The 25,748-nt window shown below is 35.6% G+C and overlaps 4 protein-coding genes across 6 annotated transcripts in view; 1 reads left to right on the plus strand and 3 right to left on the minus strand.

The window, feature by feature from the left end:
- Positions 1 to 75: 75 nt before the first annotated feature.
- LOC131534181 (patatin-like phospholipase domain-containing protein 2) lies at positions 76 to 2,702 on the minus strand. Of its 3 annotated transcripts, none has more exons than XM_058766878.1 (10): positions 2,649 to 2,690; positions 2,415 to 2,487; positions 1,921 to 2,170; positions 1,767 to 1,832; positions 1,082 to 1,291; positions 946 to 1,006; positions 716 to 862; positions 502 to 622; positions 317 to 418; positions 76 to 241 (listed from the first exon to the last, which is right to left on the minus strand). In XM_058766878.1, the coding sequence occupies exons 2-10, from the start codon at positions 2,429 to 2,431 to the stop codon at positions 205 to 207; spliced, it is 1,011 nt and encodes a 336-aa protein (XP_058622861.1). In that variant the 5' UTR covers positions 2,432 to 2,487; positions 2,649 to 2,690; the 3' UTR covers positions 76 to 204. The 3 variants fall into 3 exon arrangements, with proteins under 3 accessions (XP_058622861.1, XP_058622862.1, XP_058622860.1); XM_058766879.1 differs by having other exon boundaries at positions 1,921 to 2,153; positions 2,649 to 2,687; XM_058766877.1 differs by having other exon boundaries at positions 1,921 to 2,153; positions 2,415 to 2,702.
- Positions 2,703 to 3,138: 436 nt separating this feature from the next.
- On the minus strand, positions 3,139 to 15,907 carry efcab6 (EF-hand calcium binding domain 6). The gene is made up of 32 exons (XM_058766870.1): positions 15,840 to 15,907; positions 14,907 to 15,087; positions 14,474 to 14,624; positions 14,166 to 14,386; positions 13,937 to 14,016; positions 13,349 to 13,418; positions 13,128 to 13,264; positions 12,920 to 13,038; positions 12,710 to 12,831; positions 12,485 to 12,633; positions 12,330 to 12,404; positions 12,091 to 12,211; positions 11,831 to 12,004; positions 11,356 to 11,433; positions 11,010 to 11,170; positions 10,835 to 10,939; positions 10,561 to 10,735; positions 10,326 to 10,440; positions 10,122 to 10,240; positions 9,686 to 9,915; positions 9,511 to 9,598; positions 9,084 to 9,202; positions 7,584 to 7,742; positions 7,332 to 7,487; positions 7,021 to 7,237; positions 6,586 to 6,783; positions 6,241 to 6,468; positions 5,969 to 6,169; positions 5,681 to 5,867; positions 3,681 to 3,865; positions 3,404 to 3,553; positions 3,139 to 3,322 (listed from the first exon to the last, which is right to left on the minus strand). The coding sequence occupies exons 2-32, from the start codon at positions 14,934 to 14,936 to the stop codon at positions 3,200 to 3,202; spliced, it is 4,443 nt and encodes a 1,480-aa protein (XP_058622853.1). The 5' UTR covers positions 14,937 to 15,087; positions 15,840 to 15,907; the 3' UTR covers positions 3,139 to 3,199.
- Positions 15,295 to 20,546, plus strand: samm50 (SAMM50 sorting and assembly machinery component). Its single transcript, XM_058766871.1, has 15 exons — positions 15,295 to 15,466; positions 15,862 to 15,972; positions 16,073 to 16,174; positions 16,266 to 16,353; positions 16,439 to 16,545; positions 16,642 to 16,772; positions 17,112 to 17,199; positions 17,678 to 17,806; positions 17,881 to 17,952; positions 18,033 to 18,119; positions 18,686 to 18,756; positions 18,841 to 18,908; positions 18,989 to 19,135; positions 19,219 to 19,360; positions 19,466 to 20,546. The coding sequence occupies exons 1-15, from the start codon at positions 15,446 to 15,448 to the stop codon at positions 19,509 to 19,511; spliced, it is 1,410 nt and encodes a 469-aa protein (XP_058622854.1). The 5' UTR covers positions 15,295 to 15,445; the 3' UTR covers positions 19,512 to 20,546.
- Positions 20,547 to 20,690: 144 nt separating this feature from the next.
- The window catches only part of cacna2d4b (calcium channel, voltage-dependent, alpha 2/delta subunit 4b), a 31,372-nt gene continuing 26,314 nt past the window's right edge, over positions 20,691 to 25,748 (minus strand). Inside the window, exons 30-37 of the mRNA XM_058766880.1 lie at positions 23,885 to 23,955; positions 23,670 to 23,745; positions 23,511 to 23,563; positions 23,346 to 23,401; positions 21,279 to 21,396; positions 21,073 to 21,188; positions 20,902 to 20,984; positions 20,691 to 20,804 (exon numbers count right to left, since the gene is read on the minus strand). Of these exons, the coding sequence (XP_058622863.1) occupies positions 20,712 to 20,804; positions 20,902 to 20,984; positions 21,073 to 21,188; positions 21,279 to 21,396; positions 23,346 to 23,401; positions 23,511 to 23,563; positions 23,670 to 23,745; positions 23,885 to 23,955 (666 nt within the window). The 3' untranslated portion in view covers positions 20,691 to 20,711. The remainder of the gene's footprint in view (positions 20,805 to 20,901; positions 20,985 to 21,072; positions 21,189 to 21,278; positions 21,397 to 23,345; positions 23,402 to 23,510; positions 23,564 to 23,669; positions 23,746 to 23,884; positions 23,956 to 25,748) is intronic.

Genomic DNA, 25,748 nt, shown 5'->3' on the forward strand with positions numbered 1-25,748 from the left:
TTCATCTGACGTTCATTTTGTAAATGATCTCAAATCTTTCATTTAGAGGCAATTTAAGTAAGTTAAAGTGGTGTGATTACATACAAATCAAGATTCAAAAGGTTATTGAAGCCTTTTTATTTAAAGTATTTACACAGTGTATGTAAGAAGAGGAGGAACAAGAGGTGGTGCTGGTCAGTGAGTTGGGTTTGAAGTTGAAGGGAGTTAGGGAAGAGTTGGATATTTCTGTATGCATAAATAACTGAAGGCAGAAATTCTTGTTTAGGGACATCACACTTAATTTTTGGATTATTTAGACATGTAATATCTTTCAAACCTTATTGAGAAAGCTTTCTTCAATATTTGTCCAATCGTTCTCATTAACATCTGCCACATCCACAGCAGATATGACGACATCTCTGGGGCGCACTCAACAAGCCTAAAAAACAGTCAGGGTCTCAGCATGTTAATCATAAGACTTTTATGTTTAAATTTTACTCATTTTTTACATATTCAGTATACCTTAAAAGCATTATGTATGCCATCTCCACTGGCAAAATGCACCACATTAGACAGTAAACCAGCTTCACTGAGAGAGGATATCTTATTTTTTCATTCTCCCTCATGGTAGCCTTACAAAATACTGGAGAAGGTGAAAAAAAATATCATTTTTTCTCATATTATCTTTTAGATTTACTGGTTCATGGTGTTGGATGTAAGTTATTTGTTGTCTTACCTTTTTTGATGGACTCTGGAAGGATGTTTTTAGAGTTCTCAGTCACTCTTAGCTTGTTTTCACTAATATATTTCTTAGATGTTGGAATTTTCTCCAGTTCATCAATTAGGGTCAGCTCTGACAGCGGCCATGTGAGCTTCAGGAGTTCTGGTAAGCAAAACAATATTAGATCTTAAAAACCACACAATTACCCCAAACATCATCTTCAAGATGAGTGTAAGGCTACTCACCATTTTCTTTTAAAAAAAGGAAAGCATCCTCATATCCATTTTGACACATCTCAGCCAAGACCTTACGAAACACCACAACAAGATGTGGGCCTAAGACTAAGTATGTTTTTGAAAATCAAGCATTCAAAAAATTTACCTCTGGCTCTGGAGGAAAAAATGCAATGACCACTCGGTGTGCGTTAATGAAGTTGATGTGAATGCTGACATTATTGTAGTATATGTCATGGAAGTAAAAAGGGTTTCCATAAGGACTGATGTCGCTCTCTCCAGAAAAGGGCGAGATGGTGATTGTGTTCCTCAGACTAGAGAAAGGCATGTTATCACTCAATGCTCCATCTACATACCTCTGAAAACAGATAAGATGGGGAAAAACTTTTAAAAATGGTTGAAACTTTAATTTAATTTGCATTTAATTACAGCTAACTAAATAAAAGACACTCAGTAATTATTTTCCTAATCAGAACGTTAAAATATAAAGAAAATAATCTTGAAAATATGTAACAAAAAAAAATGTACATTCACGTAGAAAAAGCTATTTTAATTTACACGGAGCGGGTCGCCTCATGTTGAGGTCACGTGACCAGCAGAATTTTTTCTCTCGGAAGCCTGTTTCCGCCATTTTTATTTTTATTTTATTTTTTTATCGCAAATATGAGCTCGTAAACTCTGAATTCTGAGGCTTCATTCACACCACTAGGTGTCAGTAAGATAATAAAGCCAGCAAAACATCAAAACTAATAAAATATTAGTAAGAGCACATGTAATTGAAAAACTGACAATTATTGCCAATGTATCACAAAAATAGTCAAACGGCTACATACTATTCCATGATAGCTTGGAGGTATCACACCACAGTACAGTGGATAAAAGCAGCTACAAATCAGAGCCTGTAGACAGAGAGCAATGTGTAAATCATAAAGCCTCGTTAACACTTATCTATTCATCATGCAGGACACAAAAGGCAGTTGACTTCACCTGAATGATATCTTCTTTACTGTCAAACTCAGACACCAACACATTTGTCCCATCTGACACTCGCGTGAGTGACACAAACAGCCGTCCATTGGCGAGTAGGTGGGCATCATCGGGCAGGTCACGATTTAGGAAGTTTCGTACTATCTTCAGCAGGTTGAAGGAGGGATGCACAGCACCCAGGGTGCCTTTCCGAGCCTCTCGAGACATTTCCAGCAAATATTCACAGCATTTAGCTTCAAAATGGAATTTCCTTTAGGATCACCAATATTAATCAATATAATAGTCATCCAAATGAATTAAATAGGGGTTTTTCTATCTTTAATGAGTCTTCTGAAATATGTTTAGATTTTAAAACTACTATTTACTATCATTTAATTGTGAATGTGAACGATTTGTCTTTTGGATTCATGACAAATGCCTTCAATAAACCTTTTTTTGTTGTCTTTTACAACTTGTGTGAAGTTTTTAAACTAGAAATAATTGGTTAAACATACCTGGAGACATTTGGCATGCTAGTATTGCACCCATGAGAGCACCAGATGAAGCCCCACAAATCTTCTTCACCCCCTTAAGAAGAAACGGGGCCCGTTCAAATAAACAGCTATAGACTCCACAGTAGTAAGCCATCAGAAATCCACAGCCAGCAAAAGAGATATTCCATTCTTTAGCAGATCCCTGCATATTCTTCAACATATGAATACCTGAGGTTATGCAGTGCAATAACTTACAGTGAGTCCAAATGAAGGTCAGTCATTAACACTGATAGTATCTGGTAACGTTCTAACGATTGCGAAACAGTGTGTTGCAATCACAGGGGTCATGTACTGGAAGAACAGCATTGCATGGTGAGAACGTTGTGATCGAGTGAAACATTAGTGATCTTGAAAGCCTTGATTGTGTTTTGAAAGTACATTTCATGGTTGTGAGCAAAACTCACTGCCATAATACCATTAAATACTGGTTATTCCAAATAATAACTTCTTGCATTTTTTTTTTCAGTAAGAAAATACGACTGAATATAATATGATTTATTTTTTCAGAATTTATTTTTAATTGAATTATATATAAAATACGAAAGGTATAATATATCATTTGAAATTGTTATTAAAATTACATAAAAGTTCCTATTATAAACATATTCTCTTTCTATATAAATAAAAACAACATAAATGAAGGATTAGAATAATCAGTTTATTTTTTTATTTAAAAAACTGTGACATCAGTGTTGCTAAAGCAGTGCAATATGACACTCCAAACTAATAAACAGATGAATCTGCACTCATTGAAGGAAAATGCGCAGAAAATCATTGTATGAAATCCTTCCTGTGAGGTTCTTGTCAAAAAAAGAAGTGAAATGAAAGAATTCCTCCTCTGACAGATTCACACTGTATTGTCTCAGAACCTAAAAAAATCATGCAAAAGGTTACATGACTAAATACAAGACATTAACTGAAAGTGTTAAGTATAAAACAGTGCTTTGTACCTCTCTGAAGTCCTGAAGAGAGATCTTTCCAGTGCGCTCTTTGTCAAAGGCGATGAATTTTTGCCTCATCTGCCTCCAGTAGAGCTGGATAGGCCTGGAGATTCTCAGCATGGTTTCAGCACACTGGCTACTAAGTGGGCCTGGACTCATCTGAAGGACAAAGTCAGAAAATGCTGCATGAGTATATTCACAATTTATACATTATCATATATATAGTATATTCATCAACTATATGAATATTTAGAATGACAGCAGGCAGTAATTCCAGCAAACTCACTGGTGTCCTGGAGAGCTGCAGTTTGAGTCTGTGGGATGAAGTGTTGACCTGAGGACTGAACATCAGCACAAAGTGCCGCAGGAAGTCCGGGTAAGAGAGACGTCCACTGTTTTTGATGTCATATTTGACAGCCAGCTGCTCAAACTCAAGTGAACTCAGCTCAATATGGAGGCCCTGGAGTATGTCTGCACAACATCAATTTAAATTCACTATTTCCAATCAACAATGTGACAATCATAAAATATAATATATAACGTAAGGAACTACAATTACTGCACACACAAACAGGAATATGTGATCTTTCCATTGTCATTTGCAATACATTATGATTAGCTTTCCACTTTTTGGCCAATGAAATTCCATGATTTTTCTCATAATTTTCCTTTTGATTTTTACATTATTTCATAATAATTATACAAATTATACGTCATATTTTACACATTTTATGCATTTATATGTATATATATATATATATATATGTATATATATATATATATATATATATAGTGGGAAAAATAAGTATCGAACGCGTCACCATTTTTCTCATTAAATATATTTCTAAAGGTGCTGTTGACATGACATTTTCACCAGATGTCCATAACAACCCAAGTAATCCATACATACAAAGAAAAGAAAACAAAACAAAACAAATGAGTTCAGAAATTAAGCTATGTGTAATAAAATGGAATTACACAGGACACAAGTCTTTCTGAACTTATTTGTTTTGTTTTCCTTGTATGTATTCATCATCTGGTGAAAATTTCATGTCAGCAGCACCTTTAGAAATATATTTACTGAGAAAAATGGTGATGTGTTCAATAATTATTTTACCTGCTTTATATATATATATATATATATATAGAGAGAGAGAGAGAGAGAGAGAGAGAGAAATTATACATTAAATTACTTATAAAATAAAATTGTCTAAAATATAAAAATATTTACAAAATATATATTACATTATATTGTATTTTATATTATTTATATAAAAATTATAATACTGTAATTCAGAGTGCTAATTTTGCTAATAATTTATTCAGAAGAAAATTCTGTGAATTATATATAAATTATAACAAAATTTATAATAGATCATTTTATATTGTTATATTAAAATACATGAAATGAAATGAAATGAAATATTGTGCCCAAAGGGGAAATTTGTGTTGGACTCAAGGTGTTTACATTGACAAGACCATTGGATCCATAAATAACAATATACATACAATATACACATGAATTCCTATACTAACCCTGAAAAGACAATCATTCATTATTTAACATTTTAACTGACATGGGTATAAAATACTTTTTAAAATGATTATACCTACACATTTGAAATCTATACCGTCTTCCAGAAGGCAACAATTCATACTCTGTATGCAGTACGTGCAATGGAATTTATAATAGATAATTTTTATATTGTTATATTAAAATACATAAAATATATACTGTATTTAAAAATCATTATAATTCAGACCCATTTGCTAATAAATCTTTCAGAATATAATTCAGAAAAAAATAATAATTAAAAATATATAATTTTATAATTAATTATTATAGTTTTACAATGATTATATAATATATATCATGCAATGTTATTCATAATTTTTATATTATAAATATATATTATAAATGAAATTATATAAAAAATAAAACAGAACATTTACATTTATATATATAATATTATTTTATATTGTGTTATTTATAATTATATAAAAATAATTATAATTCAGACCCATTGTGACCTATTTCTGTACTGGTTTTACTGATTCATTGAGAAGAACTGATTTGAAAGAACAATTTGGTTTGTGAAGTCAGAGCTAGAATATTTTAGATCTGAGCATAGCTAGAAAAATTATATTCACTATAGAAATGTCCATGACTTTTTACTAATCTCAATTACTTTTCCAAGCTTGGAAAATTCCCTAGTTTTGACTTTTTATATAGTTGAAAGTTGCTGTGACTGTTAAATGGACAGATATCTAGCCTCAACAATGTACCTAGGAATACGTCCACATCTATCTCTCCGGTCCTCTCAGGGTCCGCCTGCCTGCATCTCCTCTGGATGTGCCTCCAGCAGTCCTGGATCTTGGAACGTACCTTCATCTCCACATCCTCACAGTTCAGCAGTGGTGTGGACCTTCTGCTCGCAGTGGAGGGTCTCTGAAGCTGCTCTGACACTGATAACTGTGGATATGGGTGGTGGAATACAAAAGACATTAGAAAACTTGTCAAATCCAATGCAAAGAGAAGATGTATACCAATATTAGCATATGAAGTAAATATACCGCAGAGCGCCTAAAGGCACAGGGTGCTGTTTTGGGGCGTCTGAGGGATGTTGGTCTCTCCAACGTTGCTCTTGCTGAACCTGGTAATGATTTAGCAGCCTTTTCCAGGCCTTGCTGTTCTCCACTGAACTTTTTCAGGAATTCTCGATATTCCAGATTTCCAAAGCCGTTAACTGGTAGCATTTTCCACAGGTCTTGAAACTGAAAGAGTTGGTTGTTTTTCAAGCTATTGAAGGAACTATTAAAGAAGCTCATGTGGTACTGGAAATTACCTGTTCGTCGGTGAGCCTCATGAAGTGACGATCACAAATGGTCTTAAAGTCAGTTTTGGAGATCGTGTTTATATTGGCGTAGTCGAGGTCAACCATTTCCTTTGTTATAATGTACATGCGGGCCGACACAACCTCCTGTACCCGCCTCAAAATTTCGCTGATGACTAAAGGTCGGGGCTGATTAGGAAACCGCATCTTATGGATTTTCTTCAGCCATTCATCTGCCATCTGTTGGAGTTAAAGAAATAAATTGTGTTTTATTATACACCCAACTTAGACCATTCTAAAATATGACAACCTCATATTGTGCAAAAAGTACAAACTCAACCATAGAAAACTTCTGACCTCTTGTTTGTAGAGGTTGAAGACATGGAGGAATTCCTTCCAGTCAACCATAATCTCCTCCCCTTCGTTTATTCTCAGCTCAGACAGCAACTTCCTGAACTGCACTTCTGAGAGACGCATACAGAAATGGTCCAGCACTTGTCGAAACTCTGTTTGTGGTATCATACCATCTCCAGTCTTATCAAATGCAGAGAAGACCTAAAAAACAAAGCACAACAGCAGTTTGGGGTTGGTATGATTTTGAATGTTTTTGTAATTTTTAATGTTTTCATTGCTAAATAAAAAGTATTAATTTCTTTTAATAAAACAACCCCACACCTTTGGTACAGTAGTGTTTACAAAATACTTCACACAGCTCTGTTACTGCAGCACACTTCAAGGTTAAAACATCTCTATAGCAATATTAACATACTGTACTATATAAACAGTCAGTACCTTGTAGAGAGTATCTGAGGAAGCAGTAACCAGCTCCTTGACTCTTTGTATTGTTTTTTCTGGGCTCAGCTCCTCTATATCCTCCACTGGTTCTGGAGAACCTACAGTCAGACCTTGAGGAGGCTCGACTGCAGACCAAATGGAAACTGGAGGTCCAGCAAGATGCTTTAGAAAGTCAAGGTATGGCAGCTCCTTCAGACTGTCGTCAAAGCCTAGGCTGAAAAACAAAAAGAAAATGGGAAAAACAATGCAGTAGCTCATAACACTCACCATATTTTGAGTAAATGAACATGTCTGATATAGAGAGTTACAGGTTCAGTAGATGTGTGAACTGTTGTTCTCTTAGTCGAAATCCATGTCTGTGCAGGAGATAGTACAGGTCCGTCACGGTCACGTGACCATCTTTGTTTTTATCCAGAAGCACAAGGCTTCCACTCACACTCTCAAATTTATTCCCAATCCACTTCCTTCAAACACAGATAGTTCCATGTAACACTATATGCATGAGGAAAATATTTTCATCCACTATTACATTTGTCATTTGATATAGAGATCATTTTCACCTAAGATTTTGTAGCATAACTTCCAGGTCAGGTGCGGAAATCGCCCTCTCTGTGAGCTGTTCTTGTAAAGCATCTGATTGGCTGTCTTCATCTGATGTGATTTTAAGCTTTCTTAAAAACTCTGTCTGAGTGACCAAGCCCTTCCCCTCTTCATCATATCTGTGGAAAAAAGAGTTTTTAGTTTTATTTACAGCAGATATGAGACATTTGAAATTTCTGAATGCTTGCGAGTTATACAGTTGTCCTTATATGTTTACATGCCCCTTGCAGAATATTTAAATCTTTAATAATTTTATCAAAATAAGAGGGATCATGAAAATTGCAGGTTATTGTTTATTTAATACTGTCCTGAATAAGCTTTCACATAAAAGATGTTTATATATCCTCCACAAGACAAAATAAAAACTGAATTTATAAAAAGACCCCGTTCAAAAGTTTACATACCCTTGAATCTTAATACTGTGTGTCGTTTCCTGGATGATTTTTTCTGTTTTGTGATAGTTGTTCATGAGTCCCTTGTTGGTCCCGAGCAGTTCAACTGCCTGCTGTTCTTCAGAAAAATCCTCCAGCTCCTGCACACTCTTTGGTTTTCTAACATTTTCTGCATATTTGAACCGTTTCCAACAGTGACTGTATGATTTTGAGATCCATCTTTTCACATGGAGGACAATTGGGGGACTCATACATAACTATTATATAAGGTGAAAACATTTACTGATGCTCAAGAAGGCAACACAATGCATTGAGAGCCGGGGGGTGTAAACTTTTTGAATTGGATGATCAGGGTAAATTGTACTTATTTTTTCTTCTGGGAAACATTCAAGTATTTATGTAGCTTCTTAAGTGTAGTACCAATTGAAAAGAAATATGATCTTTAAACAAAATAAGAAACATTTACACATCATCATCCTGTTCAAAAGTTTACACCCTCTGGCTCTTAATGCATTGTGTTGCCGTCTTGAGCATCAGTAAATGTTTCCACTTTTTGTAATAGCTGTGTACGAGTCCCTCAATTGCCCTCAGTGTGAAAAGATGGATCTCAATATCATACAGTTACGGTTGGAAATTGTTCAAATATGCAGAAGATGCTGGAAAACCAAAGAATGTGCAGGACAAGGAGGATTTTTCTGAACTGCTCATGACAAACAAGGGACTCATGAACAACTATCACAAAACAGAAAAACAGTCGTGGATCATCCAGGAAACAACACAGATTATTAAGATTCAAGGGTATGTAAACTTTTGAACGGGGTCATTTTTATAAATTAAGTTATTATTTTGTCTTGTGGAGAATATATAAACATCTGTTATGTGAAATAGCTTATTCAGGACAGTATTAAATAACCAATAACATACAATTTTCATAATCCCTCTTATTTTGTTAAAATTATGAACATTTAACTGTATATTTTAGTTAACACCATGCTAATACTGATTCTGGATCAACTATCAAATGCACTGAGGAACACATACACTCATTGAAATATCAGTGTTGCTTACCTGTCCCAGAGTTTTTCAAACTCATTTGGTGTAACGGGCATGTAGTATTTAAAAAGCAGCTGCTTTAGACCATTTTTGGTCATGATGCTTTTAACATCGTCACCCAACTGACAAAAGGCCTGCCAACACAATTGTTACGTAAAAAGTATGCTTAATTCCTCATTAAAACGTTTGTACATGTAGCGGGTCTCCTCATGGAAGCCACCATTTTGAGATCACATGACCGGTCAAATACTTTTCAGTTTATCTTAATAAAACATCTTGCTATAAACATGGCTGCCTGCTAATAATGCATTTCTACTCCAATACTGGTAACTGAAAGCTATATTTTTGCATTATGCTACATCCAGGCCACTAGGTGTCAGTGTTTGTTTAAGACGACTGCCATATAGCATCAAAAAAGTGACCAGGACTGGATGTAGATTACCTTTGAGAGCTCTGAAGGTCTTTTCTGTGCAATGGCTGCCAAATAGTCATGAATTTGGTCACATGCAGTGTCAGGATAGCCATCTCGCCTGAAAAAATAAATAAATAAAAAAGATTTCTGTTACATAAACAGCTATAATAAATACAAATATTATTTCCAGAGGAGTGTTTTTTACGAGGTGTTATCGTGGTGATGTGATTTCATCTTGCTGCTAGAGTGAACTTTGTTGTAGAACTCAGCGTAGTTGAGTGTGCAGCCAGACGTAAGGCCCAACAGGTCAAGCAATCTCTGATACTCCTTCTCTTTGGTTACAAACATCAGGCTGTCAAACAGAGCTCTGAAGTCATTCCGATTCACCACACCATCTCGGTTCTTGTCCATGAGACGGAAAGCGGTCAGAGCATCCTGCAAACAAATGCGAGGTAAACATGTTTGAAGCACTGGGACTTATTCTGCCACAAGTGTTGTTTTTATGCATTTACAGCCTTTAAAAAATGCTATATTTGTTGATACCATGAGAAGGACTAAATATAGAGTGGCCTACAATGTATTTAGACACTTTTTTAGTAGTAAATTAGTAAATAATTAAAAATAATCTTTTGCTTTGATACCCCATGATATTCCTTGATCCTCTTTTTAAATTGAGCAAGACAGTCCTCTGCAGTCAAAAGAGTAGAAGTTTGTACATCTTTTGTCTGTCTATCTTCGCCCTTTTCTGGTTTTGTTACTTCTGTGTTGAAGAGAAATTGATCAATTAGGTTTTGTGCCATATGTTTGTGTTAAGAAAACAGATTGTGTGTTGAGAAAAATCAAACCTTTATATTTGGCCACAAAGTCAGTAACAGAAATCGAACCCAAATTAAAACCAAGAGACTCAATAAGCATCTGAAACTGGGGTCCTTCCAGGAAAATACCACAATCATCCAGAATCTAAAAGCAAGAGAGACATGAATCAGTGTAAAGAACTGAATGCTTAAGACAATGATTGAATGTTGCCTTCACATTATCAGAATTATAATTATGACTTTCTGACCTGATCTCATATCGTACCTTACAGAAATCTCTCAGAGTAAGCGCTATTGTCATGCTTTTCCTTTTGGACATCAGATAGTCCTGAAGGGACATCCCGCGTCTCTGAAGCCTGTCCTTGAGTTTCCTCAAGACAACATCCTTTACTGCTTGTGCTTTTATGTTCAATATGGAGGCTTCATGTGCCTTTTCCTCTCTGTATTTTACCAAAAAAAAAAACATTTATCATGTGTGATTCCTCATCAGGGCTGAGTGCTTCGTATTAATTCTCATGCTTATTATTGATCATACAAACCTCTCAATGATACTGAGGCGGCCCTCAATTTTCTCTGGAATACCCAAGCTCTTCAAAAACAGCTTGTAGTTGACATTTTCACCCTCCAAAAATGGTTCGCAAAGCCTTTGAGAGCAAACAAGGGGAAATAGTCAGTATCCAGAGGTAAGACTGAAGGCAGAAAAGTGAGACTTACTTGCTGAAGTGGCGCTCAGACAGCGGTAGTCCGTGTTGTCGAATCAATCTCCTAAGGTCTTCTGGGGGGATGGTGTCACTTTGGTTTTGGTTTATGTTGGTGATATATTCGATCAGCATGTCATAGTTCTCAGAGAGCTTCTCCTTCAGAATCTGTTCCACCTGAAGAGACACCAAATCATGAACTAGGATTGATAAATGATTCATAGACTTATTTTTTTTATATAAATCTTAGATATATTTTCTAAGATTGAATTTTGCAGCTTAATATACAAAAAAATATTTTTTTAATGTAAAGGTAAATACTGTAAAATTGCACAAATAAAAAAACTCTGAAGGTTACTTACAGCATTCTGTGTTGTTGTTGCTGCGGATGGCAATGTGTTTAACTGTTCTGAAACCTTTTTATTGAGCTTTGGTGTCTCCTGGAATAAATTCACAAAACAGTTGTTATATGTTGAATCATTTTAAATTTGCAAATAACCCATATATATGCAAAACCTGTCAAGTCATATTTTGAATAAGTAAACAAAAGTGCAGTTTTGGACTCTCCTAATTACGGTATTGTCTTTCTAATTATTTTGTAATGATTCTTATTATTGTAATATATCATTTATATTGTAATGTGTTTATAAATCTTATGAGAGTTCAAAAATGTACCTTTTTTCAGTAATCACAATCTGCATATTGCAGTAATGAGAAAAGGGTAAAATGAGCTTGATTGTCTTGAAAATAATGTCACTAATAATAAATAATGTCCTAATATTTCTTATCTTTCTTTAAGTAAAATGTGACCATGCAGTACTGCAAAGGTAATAATACCATAACTGGTCTTTGGTGATGGAGGAAGTCCAGGAATTGTTGGTAATTTATGGCATCTGTATGTTCCACATCCAAGAATACAGCAAGAGCGGTGAACTGCTCATCGCTGAGATGGAAGTTCAGGCTCTCCAGAGCCCTGCATAGTTCATCTCTACTAATAAACCCTGTTCTGTTCTACAGAAACAGTTATCATTATTATGAATAGCTGTGATTTGAAGTGCATAATTTACAACTTTTTATTAGCTAGTCTCAAAACGTACTTTATCAAAGTCCAGAAAGGCTTCTGTCAGAGGAGGCTGATTATCAAAAACATGTTGACGTAAGTTTAGTAGGATTGCTTCAATACTACATGTGTCTGGGGTTGCTGGAACAGAATCTTTCCTGATTGAGGCATTAAAAATATATGCATAATCAAAGATACTTCTGCATGCACAGAATCCTTCAATATATTAAAATGTTTATTTATAGGATACTAACAAAAACTTTATGGCCAACTTACTGTACAGCTATGTCGTCTTTGAACAATCCGAGAAATATTCTCCATTGTACAGGCTCGGTGCTGCTCACTCCAAATCTGTGACAATAAATCAACACTAGATGAATTTCAGAATTGCTTTCAGGGAGGTACATAAACGATATGTTAATATCTCATACCTGTTCAATACCTCCCTGAAGATATTATCATCCATGGGGAAGAGGAAATTACTGAGGACAGATCTGAGATCCTCTTGAGAGACAAACCCGCTGTCTGTGACGTCAAATGCCTGCAGAGCTTTTTCAACAAGGCTATAATTCTTCTTTATCTGTAAGTCAAAATAGAAAACTTTTTAAATGAAATTCTCATATATTTTAGATAAAAATGATCTCTGTCATACTCACTTTGCTCAAAAACCTGGTCTGGACTTCATCCATGTTGTCCCTGGATTTGCTTGAGAAAGCCCTTACGCTTGTCTTACTTTTAGGTCTTGTTGTAGCACGACTGACAGCGTCCCAATTCAGTGCTGAAAGCAGGTGTAAATCAGAATATATAACTGATTTAATTATTAATGTATTACATGTATAACATTAATTTATTTCATATAACTTTACCCAGTTGTATAGAATCTGGTGCAATTTTTCTATAGTTTTCACAGTCAACACCAAGCTTCTCAAGAAACTCCTTGTAAAATATTGTGTCCGAATTATTCACGCTGTAATGTGACCATAGTCTAAAAGAGAAGACATAAAGACAAAAAACATAGCATTCAGGGGAGAACAATAATACTTCAGAGAGTTCCATTAATTTGAAAACCGGGACCTGTGGAATTCCAGCTGACTCATGGGAAAGCAGTATCGCTCCAGGACTTTACGCAGCTCATGTTGCTGTATCTGCCCATCGCTGTTGTAGTCAAACAGCCGAAAAGCCCTGGTGATGTTTTTCAAATTGCCTCCAATCTGAAATGATGAGAATCATGGATATTACACACTAACATCAACAGGTAAGTATATATAATATTAATACCGTGCTATAATCTACACCTTATCTTTCAGACGACACTGTAGTTCTCCAAGTGACAAGCTTCTGTAACTTCCACTCCTGCATGGGATTCTGTTAAAAAATTTTATATTGTTTATATGAAGAAATATTATACACTGTTTGAAACTTTTGAGGTCCGTTATATATATATTTAAAGAAATTATTACTTTAATTCAGCAAGGACACATTAAATGGCTAAGAAGTGACAGTGAAGAACATTTATAATGTTACAAAGGTTTTTAAATGTGCCATGGTTCCTGTTTTAACCTTGATAATTATATTAAATGTTTTTGAGCACTAAATCAGAATATTAGAATGATCTCTCAAGCATCATGTAACACTGGAGTATTGGCTGCTGAAAATTCTGCTTTGCATCACAGGAAAAAATTTGATTTAAAATATAATGAAACACAAAACGGTTGTAATATTTCACATTATTGTTAGTTTTACAGTATGTTTGATCGAATAGCTTGGGTGAGCATAAGATAATTACGGTATTTTATCTTAGTCACCCCAAACTTTTAAAAATGGAGTGTATGTGTGAAGGAAATCTAATAATTGACAAAAACATCTACAAAAACATACATTACCTGCCTACTGCAGATGAAATTTTGCAGTATCTTCTGAGAAACTCGATGTAGGAAATTGTTCCATTTTCTCTCAAGTCAATCTAGTAAAGATATTTTAATGAAGTTGAAATTAATGAAAATATTAAACATATAATATGAACAAAAAATCACAGCTTAAGTACCACAATATAACATTACAGTAAGTGCACTGAAGGAAGTGGGTGACTTTTGTAATTCTAAATGAACACACCTTTGCCAACAGACCCTCAAACTGAGATTCAGTGAATGGTACAAGAAACCCCTCGATTACACGTCTGAACTCTCCTTTGGTGACAGCTTTGTTGCCTTCCAGGTCAAAGGCTTCAAAAGCAGCCTTCAAGTCCTCTTTTTTGTCCTTGACTCTCTCCACGAGTAGGTTCTCAATGTCCACCAAAGTAAGATTCTCATCTGCCACCGACTGCACAGAAGAGGCTGTAAAGAAGAAGTAATAAAATAAGAAATCTCCTCAACAACATGCTTTTCTTTCATTACCAATAAAATACACAGCATAGACCACACCAGAGTCAGACTTGATTGTGTTCCTCTTTGAGAATTCTCCTGAGGAGATCCGAGACGCACTCTTAGCTCTGGGGATGATGGCGAGCCCTTGTGCTATAGGCCTCAGATCTATATGGCTTGAGTGTTGAGGCATCTGTCCGGAAGGTGACACCTGAATGTAACCAATATAATATTTTTGCTAAACAGCTTTTTTGAAATGCAGTATTGGTTGTTTCCTTTGTACTTTTTTTAAAATTATTATATAATCTGTTTATTTTAATATATTATAATGTTAGTCTCCAATATACAAAGTTTTAACTTATTTGAAACCAATAGAAAGTTTTTATTAAGATTTAAAGGGCCAGTAGCTTCCTAAGAGAACCTATTTCCTTGGCAGTTCAACCTGGCAATTTTTCATCCAGAAATTATATTAGTAAAGTGTCTTCATACTTACCCCACTCTCCACAGCGGACCTCGGACGCATTCTTGTGTTAAATTCGTATTTACACTGTCGTTGCTCAAATTAAAGACTGGAGCACAACACCTCTGTAGCCAGTCGAGGACGCTTTGCTGTTCCCATGGATATGGTCTGGCAACTGCCTGTCAATCAGGAATTGGCGCCGCCCACTGGAACGCTTAACCAACCAGTAATCAGGTTGTAGACATTATTCTACTAAAAAGCGAATAAACTCACAAAATATTTTTGAAAAACGACCGTACCAAAGGATAAAGGGTACAGATTCGTATGGAATTTAACATAAAGTGCAATTTGTCTCCATATTTTTTTAAGGAAAATAGTGACGAGCATGACGTAGTTGTTCTGTCCTCCTCCGCCAATCATCATTCCCGATGGGCGTGGTTACCAAGTGTCATGGCGGCCACCGGGAGATTGCTGTAGTGTGCCAGAGAGACAGACCGCGGATTGTTCTGTATTAAACTGAACTGTGTTTATTATAATATTGCGGACATTTGAATGTAAAAAGTCTTTTAAACATGGGGACCGTGCATGCCAGGGTAAGTGCATTTTTCCAGAGTTGTCGGAGAAGCTAAAGGAATGACCTCTGAACAGAGTCTTTGAATGACAGGCCGAGTTCAGGAAAACGTTTAGTACTCCACATTAATCCTGAGTAACTGTCAATAAGATAATAAATCATCTTTGCACATATAAACGCTCACTCTCACTTTAAACAGACTCGTATAGCATTTGCCATTAACAAAATTAACGTTAGTGCTGTCGTACAACACTTACCTATGCACACTTTTATAGTATCTGTTGTGTTTTTACACATTATCCGTGTTGCTGCGATAATTTATAAAATATATCAGGTTCTCTGAGCATGCTTAATATAATGACATAATAGGTCTAAAAACACTATAACTCACTCACTTCTACATATCTGTTGACCCAGAGTCTGGACCCCCTTCCTATGCAAGGACCTGAGCTGGGGGTTCAAGCAGATGACCTGGACCTGGGAGAACCAGAGCATGAAGAGAAACAGGAGGTTCTTGAAAATAAAGACGTGAGATGGATTTTATGTGACTGTTCTATCCACTGCTTATACATAAATGTGGTTTTGTGCCAGGCATATTGGTCTTTTCATGTGTATTTCAATTGTTTAGGTTGTAGTACAACATGTGCACATCGATGGTCTTGGAAGAACAAAGGAAGACATTTTAACATACGAGATTGCAGAAGTTTTCCGTGCCAAAAACTTAATTGATGTGAGTATCACTTTAGATAGATGGTGCTTGTGGACAAATTACACTATTAAAATTGTATTACATATTTTTACTAGATTTAATTATGTTACAGGTAATGAAGAAGTCACATGAGGCCAGACAGAGACTTTTGCGTCTGGGGATATTCAGAAATGTGGAAGTTGTCATCGACACTGCTGAAGGTACGACAAATAAGCAAACAACCAGTGGTAAACAACCAATAATCAAAGTGATGCATCAAAGTCTGAATTCCTCTCAAAACATTAGGTGTTGACGCACTGCCGAATGGACTAGATGTGACATTCGAGGTGAAGGAGCTGAGAAGAATGACGGGAAGTTACAACACCATGGTTGGGAACAACGAGGGAAGCATGGTGAGCTACTGACACCTGCATCGTCACTGTTGGCCATGTGTCTACATTGAGAAGCCGAAATTATTTACAGAAGTGTTGTTCTGGTTCTCATTTCAGGTACTGGGTCTGAAATTGCCCAATGTTTTTGGCCGTGCAGAGAAGCTGACCTTCCAGTTCTCTTATGGGACTAAGGAAACATCATATGGCCTGTCATTCTTCAAGCCCCAGCCTGGACACTTTGAGCGCAAGTATGTTTCTTGGCCTGGTGGTGAAGATTTCTATTTAAAAATGACATTTTGATTTGTTAGAAATGTCATGTTGGCTAAGTTAGTCATTAAAGTTGAGCACATTTCTCATTAGTAAACAAACTTGACATAATATTCATTAAGGATTGAAAAAGAGTTTACTTTACTAAATACTGTAAACATTTAAAATGTATCTTGTCTATATGTCCTACACAAAAATTCATCAACCTTTTGAAATAATGAGTGAATTTTTATATGTGCAGTATAGCTGTGATTACTAGATTTATAGTAATCAGGTTTCAGTGGTTGTTTGTGAATTTTGACACTCACTCACTCTTTCAGCTTCGCCATTAACTTGTATAAAGTCACGGGCCAGTTCCCATGGAGCTCACTCAGAGAAACGGACAGAGGGGTCTCCACAGAGTTCAGTGTAAAGGATTTATTTTATAAAAATTATTTTGAATAAAATTGAAATTATTTAAATTTGTATATTTTATTTTATTTTATTTTATTTGATCTCATTTTATTTATTTTAACATTTATTTTCTCTTTAACAAACCAAATATTATGTCATAAATAATTTAGTTTTAGTAGATATAGGGCCAGATTTACTAACATCTTGCACCAGCACAAACTAGCACAAACCATCCAATTAATCCTAATTTGCACTGTGCTTGGTATTTTGCGTTGGTCGATATGTAAATGAGATGTTGCGTCTGTGTTCTTTAATTTGCGCGTTGTCAGTAAATCGCCTGTGGAAATTTCCACGCCCATCGTTGCTGTTTAGAATTGTGCTCTTGTGCTAATTTGCCCTGTTTAGTAAATCTGGCCCATAAAGTCAAAAGTTTTACTATACGTGTAAGATATTATCTAATTCATTTGTCGATTGTTTGGTCTATAATCACCAGTTCCCCATCTGGAGGACAAATCACACTTTGAAGTGGGAGGGTGTGTGGAGAGAGCTGGGCTGTTTGGCCCGTACGGCCTCCTTCGCTGTCAGGGAGGAGAGTGGCCATTCCCTGAAGTCCTCACTTTCTGTATGTTTATTCTCTGAAACTTGTTATTACAATCATTGATATCTGATTTTAAATATATGATATTTTCTTCATAGCACGCAATGGTCATCGATACACGCAATTCTACCATTCTTCCAAGAAAAGGTGCCTTATTGAAGATCAACCAGGTTTGTTTGAATCAGTTGTCCTTGTAAGAAATAGTTTATCCAATATTGTCATTGTTTACTTAATTTTTATCATCTGTTAGGAACTGGCAGGTTACACTGGAGGAGATGTCAGTTTTCTGAAGGAAGACTTTGAAATTCAGTTCAACAAGACTCTGTTCTGGGACTCGGTGAGATTCTGTAGAGGAAACTATTGCTTATGTTTCTGTATTGCGGTGTATCGTTAATGTACTATTATAGTACTTATTCAAATTTTAGTAGATGTGGTACTCCAACTTGAACTAAGCTCAAATTAGAAATGGCAACTAACTGAAAATATAGATTTTTAATATTTTATTTTATTTCAGTTAACATATTTACAATTAACATAAATGTTTTTAGTAGTCATAATTTTAGTTAATAACAACATAGTTTGTTGATGTTTTAAGCACTTTCAGAGGGCTCTCTTTAGTTTTAGTAATTTTAATCATTCAATGTAAAAAAAAAAGAAAAGAAAAGAAAATTAGAAATGTTTCTTGGCAACTAATTCTGGATAACAAGAGTTGATATATAATTATTAATACAAAATTAAATAATTAAAAAATAAATAAAAATTTGTTCACACTTTCTGCACTGAAAATAAGTTTACATTTTTTTTAGTATTTAATTTTATTTTGATTATTTTATTTCAACAAAAATGTTCTTTAACCGTCTTAGTCTTAGAGGGCTCCTTTTGCTTATTTTCCTCTCTTTGTAGGTGCTCTCTACCTCTCTGTGGGGAGGTATGTTGCTGCCTCTTGGAGACAAACCCTCCTGTATCGCTGACAGGTTTGTAAATTCCCTCTGGCAATGGTAAAAATAACCCACAAACACACAAAGTAATGCTGTTTTTGTATTTAAACGTGTGTTTAGGTTCTATTTGGGTGGTCCGACCAGTGTGAGGGGCTTCAGCATGTACAGCATCGGCCCTCAGAGTGAAGGTAACTGACTCTGACTCTGTCAGTGAAGCTCAATATCTCAATATTCACGACTAAAGTTTGTTTTCTCACTTTGATGACAGGCGATTACCTCGGTGGGGAGGCGTATTGGGCTGGAGGGCTTCATCTGTACACCCCTCTCCCATTCAGGCCAGGTAGAGGCGGCTTCGGAGACCTTTTCAGGACACATTTCTTTCTCAACGCCGGAAACCTGTGTAACCTCAACTATGGTGAGATAAAGAAAGCTACAATGGTTTTATTTTTCTCAATGTTTTTACTTACATTTGTTGCTATAATTTAAATCATCCACTAGGGGAAGGACCCAGGGCACACCTGAGCAAGTTGGCTGAATGTATCCGCTGGTCTTATGGAGCGGGTATTGTGTTGCGTCTAGGGAACATCGCTCGGCTGGAGCTCAACTATTGCATTCCCATGGGTGTCCAGAGCGGAGACAGGTAGACAATCAATCACAAATACATATGTGATTACACTTTTAATGTGCTGGTGTTATTCTTCTACTGTTATGAATTTGTAATGTACTGATGCGTTTTGTCTGTCAGGATATGTGATGGAGTGCAGTTTGGGGCTGGAATCCGGTTCCTGTGATACCACGAGTCCCGTTTCAGAACAAAGAAGCATTTCTGTCACTTTGTACTTGTGATAAGGAATATTCATACGATTCCATTTCAAGCTGCAAAGTGATGCAATGAATGTTATGCTAATTTCTCAGTTTTGGTGAACATGCTAAAAAAAGGAAAATTGTCTAAAACCAAAACGATTTGTTCGGAATCAGTCGCCCATTTTAAAGTTATTAGCACTTCACTTCAGAGGGGAATATATCAGTGCTCTTATTGTCATATTTATTTGTCAGAACAGTCAATGTTCAATAAATAATGTTTCTGGCCTTTATTGTGCTGTCTATGTGTTTCAAGTGTTTTTATATATAAAAAGTTTCTTTGTCTGTGTGAGTGTATATATATACTATATTAATAGTAGGCCTATAAATAGGCATTTTTGTATATAAACAAATTTCAACAAAACGTTCAAATACATTTTTTTTCACACTTTCTGCACTTTTAATCATACAAACACCAAGTAAATCCATCATAATTCACTATCTTATGCATTCACGTAGAACATTTCACAACCACTGTCAAGCCATATTTAAAGACTATTCATCTTGGATCAATAAGCTTAAAGATACTAAAATACACACATATATAAGTTAAAAAAAAATATTAAACTGTATCCTTCTCACACAACATATGAAATGCTTTTCATTACAGAGTTTCTGAAAATGTGGCTCAATGAAAAACATTAAGTAGTAACCATCATGAAAATAAAGAGCAGTTTAGCTGCCACTGCTCTATATTTGATTAGAAACATTCATCGTAATCCTAAACATATTATAAAAAATTAAGAGAATAGCAGATCTGATGTATAACATCAAGTCACACGAGACAATCTAAGATTATATCTCTCGCTGTAGCTCCCACTGAGAAAAATATCTGTGCAGTGTCATATTCAGTCCAATAGGGGGCAGAACTACTTTTTATGATGCAAATTCAAGGGACAGTTCACCAAAAAAAAAAAAAAAAAAAGTAATTCTGTCTTCATTTACTCATCCTCATGTCACTCCACTTTCACTGGGTGAACTATCCCTTTAAATCATAATAATAAATACTACGTAGTATAAACCTGTTTTTGGTTGAATTCCTGATGCTAGAGATCCATAGTAAGTGTCCTGTTTTGTGGTCCTTGGGTCCACTGTTAGACAGCGGTCATGGCAGAAGGATATTTTATTATTCAGTGGAGAGCCAATGAAGTGGCCAAACATATAAAGTAGAGAGTGAGAGATACTGCTATCCCACATGCTCCACCACAATCCTTGGCATTTTCCTGTGAGAACAAAAATACAACAAAAAAGTCATTTAATTTAATATTATGTCATATATATGCACACTTGTTCGTGCACTATGAGAGTGTGGTGGCTTACATGAGGATGGTATGCGTGACAAGACTCTGGTCGTCTGCGAATCTTCTGAGATTTCATCCTGTTGCACTTAACCGTGGCGTTATGTTCAAAGGAGTTAAGAAGACCTCAGTTTCACAAGGTTTAACCAAACCACATTTTAAAGACAAGAAACTCATCATCATGGAAGGATATATTTGACCTCTCTGGGCGCGAGTGTAATGGGAGTGTACTGTCGGGAGCAGTCGCAGTCGGCCTGGACCACCAGCATGACCAGGTTACTGTTAGGAACCTGCTGTAGGACAAACATCCTGAAACATGACAGAGAAAGAGAGAGACATTGACAAATTGTTACTGACACAAATCCACCAATCTGAGGACAATCTAACAGATGGACTTACTTCTGACAACGGCCACATTTGATGATGCTGTTGGTCTCTCTGATGGAAGTGTCGTACATGAAGCCGGGATACTCTGTGTTACAAGGTTGCATTAGTTCCACCTTCTTCTGTCTGTGTGCTGGAGATGACAAGATTTTCATTAGAACCGATAGAAAACAGATTCAGCTGTCTGTAGTCCAGAGGTTTTTAAGCTGGGGTTTTAAACATAATATTGGAAATAATATATATAAAGTAAAATTAAATTGGGAAAAGATGTGCTAATATTATTATTATTATTTTTTTTAGCTTTCTAAAGACTGTTTTCTGTTTATATATATATATATATATATATATATATATATATATATATATATATATATATATATATATATGAAAATTCATTTCATAAATATATATGAAATAAAAATAAAATATATATAAATGTATAAAATATGTATATATAAAATGTTTTTATACTTTTAAAAATATCTATTTTTAATAATTTTATAAATATTATTTCTGTTTTTTAAAATGTTGCTTTTATGATATAAATATATAGTGTGCATAATATATTTGTCTGCATTAATATTTTGATAAAATTTAGAGGCCTTTCACATTAAAATGTTCATTTAAAAACCACTGGTCAGGTCTAGGTCAGTAAAGCAGTTATCACTTTGTTAGCTATACAACGCATTAGCACAAGTGTTAATCAATCTCTGATTAATATGGTGGTCCAGTAGTGCACAACACAATGCATAGGACAAATTTTGTTGTGTTTGTTTGTTGTGTTGTGATCATTTTGTTGTATTGTGACTTGTTTCTGTTGTGTTGCGGCTTGTTTCTATTCTGTTGCGCTAATTTCATTGTGTTGTGGCTTGTTTCCATTCTGTTGCGCTAATTTCATTGTGTTGTGTCTTGTTTCTGTTGTGTTGCAGCTTGTTTCCATTGTGTTGCGCTAATTTCAATGTGTTGTGGCTTGTTTCCATTGTGTTGCATCTTGTTTCTGTTGTGTTGTGCTAATTTTGTTGTATTGTGACTTGTTTCTGTTGTGTTGCGGCTTGTTTCTATTCTGTTGCGCTAATTTCATTGTGTTGTGGCTTGTTTCCATTCTGTTGCGTCTTATTTCTGTTGTGTTGCGGCTTGTTTCCATTGTGTTGCACTAATTTTCTTGTGTTGCGGCTTGTTTCCATTCTGTTGCGCTAATTTCATTGTGTTGTGTCTTGTTTCTGTTGTGTTGCAGCTTGTTTCCATTGTGTTGCGCTAATTTCAATGTGTTGTGGCTTGTTTCCATTGTGTTGCACTAATTTTCTTGTGTTTTGGCTTGTTTCCATTGTGTTGCGCTAATTTCGTTGTGGCTTGTTTCCATTGTGTTGCGTCTTGTTTCTGTTGTGTTGCGACTTGTTTCCATTCTGTTGCGCTAATTTCATTGTGTTGCGTCTTGTTTCTGTTGTGTTGCGGCTTGTTTCCATTGTGTTGCGTCTTGTTTCTGTTATGTTGTGTCTTGTTTCCATTGTGTTGTGCTAATTTCGTTGTGGCTTGTTTCCATTGTGTTGCATCTTGTTTCCATTGTGTTGTACTAATTTTGATGTTTTGCGGCTTGTTTCCATTGTGTTGTGACTTTTCGTTGTGTTGTGCTAATTTCGTTGTGATAATAAATCAGGATCTTCTAAACTTTCAGACTAGACTAATATTTTGTCTAGAAAACCTAGATCTATGCTAAAGTCACTACAGATGACTAAGGCATTTCATTAGCTACAAATGATCCAATGAGCTTTAGATCCTGGCTATAGACAGGCACAAACTAGATGACGGACAGTTGCTCAAGTACACATGTGGATACTTACATGCGTGAAACCCAGCTTTAGCTGAACAGTGTCAATGAGAAACAATTACAGCAAAACGATGAACAACAATGGAAATGGAGAATGAAGAAATGATAGACAGACACTACATAAAATGATACATTAAATTATACAAAAATATAACTGAGATGGAGATGAGATGAGTTTTACATGTCTGGGTGTTTGAGGATTTCTGATGTTTGAACAAAAACAAAAACGTTACATCCTTCATAAGTTCCTAACTTACCATCCACAACATAGTCATTATGCCAAAGACCGCAGATGTTGAACTCCAACAGAAACCTGTAAATTTAAAATTGAGGATACATTTTTACTGGCAAATCAAATTACATCTCAAATGAATAAAATAGCTCATGTTCCTCCTGGTTTCACAACCTCAAACAGCACTTACATCACAAAATGTGAGAAGAACCACTTTACTAATGCCAGCAGACCATAGAAAGGCTGTGAGGTGAACAGAGGTGGATTGTCAACAGTGTCAGCACAATATAGACTGCATTATGCTCTATCAAGAAAAGTTTCTCTCTAATAGATGCTAAGGTGTACATACGCTGAGCAGAGGTCGAGCTCCACTATGATGATGATGGGTGTTCTTACACATGGCCTGGTAGTCATACAGCGTCACCCTGTAGAACAATATACAACATTACTTCATGTTCAAATTTTGAAAGTCCCATCAAACTATAAAGGAATAATTCAACAAAGAAAAAAAAACTTTATTATATTATATTTTAAAAAAAAACAGTCTCTGAGGAGTCCGGTTACCTTTTAAACAGGCCAGATTTTAGTAACTGGGCCATGACAGATCCGTCTATTTCCCCGAAGAATTTACCAACCTGTGTGAAAGGAGACACAGAGACACAGAGACTAAAGCATACGGTGAAGGATTATTCAGGTTTATATATACCGTATGACACAATATCAAAATCATTTCTGAATCCCATGATGAATAAACACACACACACACACACACCTACATGCTCATAGACAGACAGTGATCCAGATGTGCAAACAGATGCCTGAATCTGCCCTGTCTGCTCCACGGCAATCTGGGATTAGACTCCATAAGCATTAATCTCCTAGCTACTGCTCACATAGCTACAGTGCATGTGTTGCTACAAACAGCTGTGGTTATGGTATGAGACCATTGTCAGCATATAGAGATGGATATGCAACAAAATACACGAATACACAATTAATCTAATACACAAGTCAACAATAATGATGATATTTATCATAATGATTTAAATAAAACATACCATTGACTAAAATATCATAATTTATAATTAACAATGCACTAAACAATGTTTTTGAAAAAGAAAAATATTAATTACAAATAATTTTACCATAAGATAAAGTTGAACAGTGAATTAAAGGAATAGTTTACCAAAAAAATGAAAACTTTCTGAAAATGTACTCTGACCCTGAGGCCATTGTAGAATTATATGAGTTTGTTTCTTCATCAGAAAAGATCTGGAGAAATTTAGTATTACATCACTTGCTCACCAGTGAATGGGTGCCATCAGAATGAGAGTCCAAACAGCTGATAAAAACATCACAATACTCCACAAGTAAACCACATGACTCCAGTCGATCCATTAACATTTTGTGAAGCAAAAAGCTGCGTGTTTGTGAGAAACAAATCCATCATTAAAACATTTTAACATTAAAATGTCACTTCTGGCCAAAATACAAAATAAAGTCCAAAATCCATAATAATGCTTACTCCAGTGAAGAAGTCCACACCCATCGTCTCGAACATCAAAATCTACCTACAAATTTGTTTAGAACTGTTTTGTACTGATTTCGATTGTAAATGGTGCTTCATCTATCCACATTCTTCTCGTGATTCAGACAAGATGACTTTTTCACTGGCGAAAGCAATATTATGGATAGATTGCTTGAAGTTAAAAACTTAATGGATTTACAAACACAAATGATTACAAACCTAGAGCCTTTCTTCTTCATAAGATGTTACCTGATGGACTGGAGTTGTGTGGATTACTGTGATATTTTTATGAGCTATTTGGACTCTCATTCTGACGGCACCCATTCACAGCGGAGGATCCATTGGTGAGCAAGTGATGTAATGCCTAATGTCTCCAAATCTGTTCCACTGAAGAAACAAACTCATCTCATTCTCGAATGCCCTGAGGGTGAGCATATTTTCAGGGAGCATTTTTTTTTTCTGGTAAACTTGAACTAAGTTATGCGCTACTCAGAATGAATTGTGATTCTGTTATTGACATTACTAAATGGGCCCAGGAATACTTCCAAAAACCACTGTCGGTAAACACAATCCGCCGTGCCATTTGCAGATGCCAACTAAAGCTCTATCATGCAAAAAGGAAGCTATATGTGAACATGGTCCCGAAGTGCCGTTGTGTCCCGTGGGCCAAGCCTCATTTAAAATTGACTGTTTCAAAGTGGAAAAGTGTTCTATGGTCAGACGAGTCCAAATTTGACATTCTTGTTGGAAATCACGGACGCCGTGTCCTCCGGGCTAAAGAGGAGGGAGACCTTCCAGCATGTTATCAGCGTTCAGTTCAAAAGCCAGTATCTCTGATGGTATGGGGGTGTATAAGTGCATACAGTATGGGCAGCTTGCATGTTTTGGAAGGCACTATGA

The sequence above is a fragment of the Onychostoma macrolepis genome, chromosome 25, assembly GCF_012432095.1.
Source record: "Onychostoma macrolepis isolate SWU-2019 chromosome 25, ASM1243209v1, whole genome shotgun sequence".
NCBI classification, from domain to species: domain Eukaryota; kingdom Metazoa; phylum Chordata; class Actinopteri; order Cypriniformes; family Cyprinidae; genus Onychostoma; species Onychostoma macrolepis.

Coding starts and splice junctions, on each gene's coding strand:
- LOC131534181 (XM_058766877.1), bottom strand. CDS start 2,613: ATGTTGAAGAATATGCAGGGATCTGCTAAAGAATGGAATATCTCTTTT. Junction 863..945: donor CCTTTTTTTAAAAGAAAATG/GTGAGTAGCCTT, acceptor TTTGCTTACCAG/AACTCCTGAAGCTCACATGG. Junction 242..316: donor AAGAAAGCTTTCTCAATAAG/GTTTGAAAGATA, acceptor TTCTGCCTTCAG/TTATTTATGCATACAGAAAT.
- efcab6 (XM_058766870.1), bottom strand. CDS start 14,936: ATGCGTCCGAGGTCCGCTGTGGAGAGTGGG. Junction 7,743..9,083: donor TTTGAAAAACTCTGGGACAG/GTAAGCAACACT, acceptor TTTTTTCCACAG/ATATGATGAAGAGGGGAAGG. Junction 3,554..3,680: donor TGCAGCTCTCCAGGACACCA/GTGAGTTTGCTG, acceptor TTTGTCCTTCAG/ATGAGTCCAGGCCCACTTAG.
- samm50 (XM_058766871.1), top strand. CDS start 15,446: ATGGGGACCGTGCATGCCAGG. Junction 15,467..15,861: donor TGGGGACCGTGCATGCCAGG/GTAAGTGCATTT, acceptor CTGTTGACCCAG/AGTCTGGACCCCCTTCCTAT. Junction 16,354..16,438: donor TGTCATCGACACTGCTGAAG/GTACGACAAATA, acceptor TCAAAACATTAG/GTGTTGACGCACTGCCGAAT.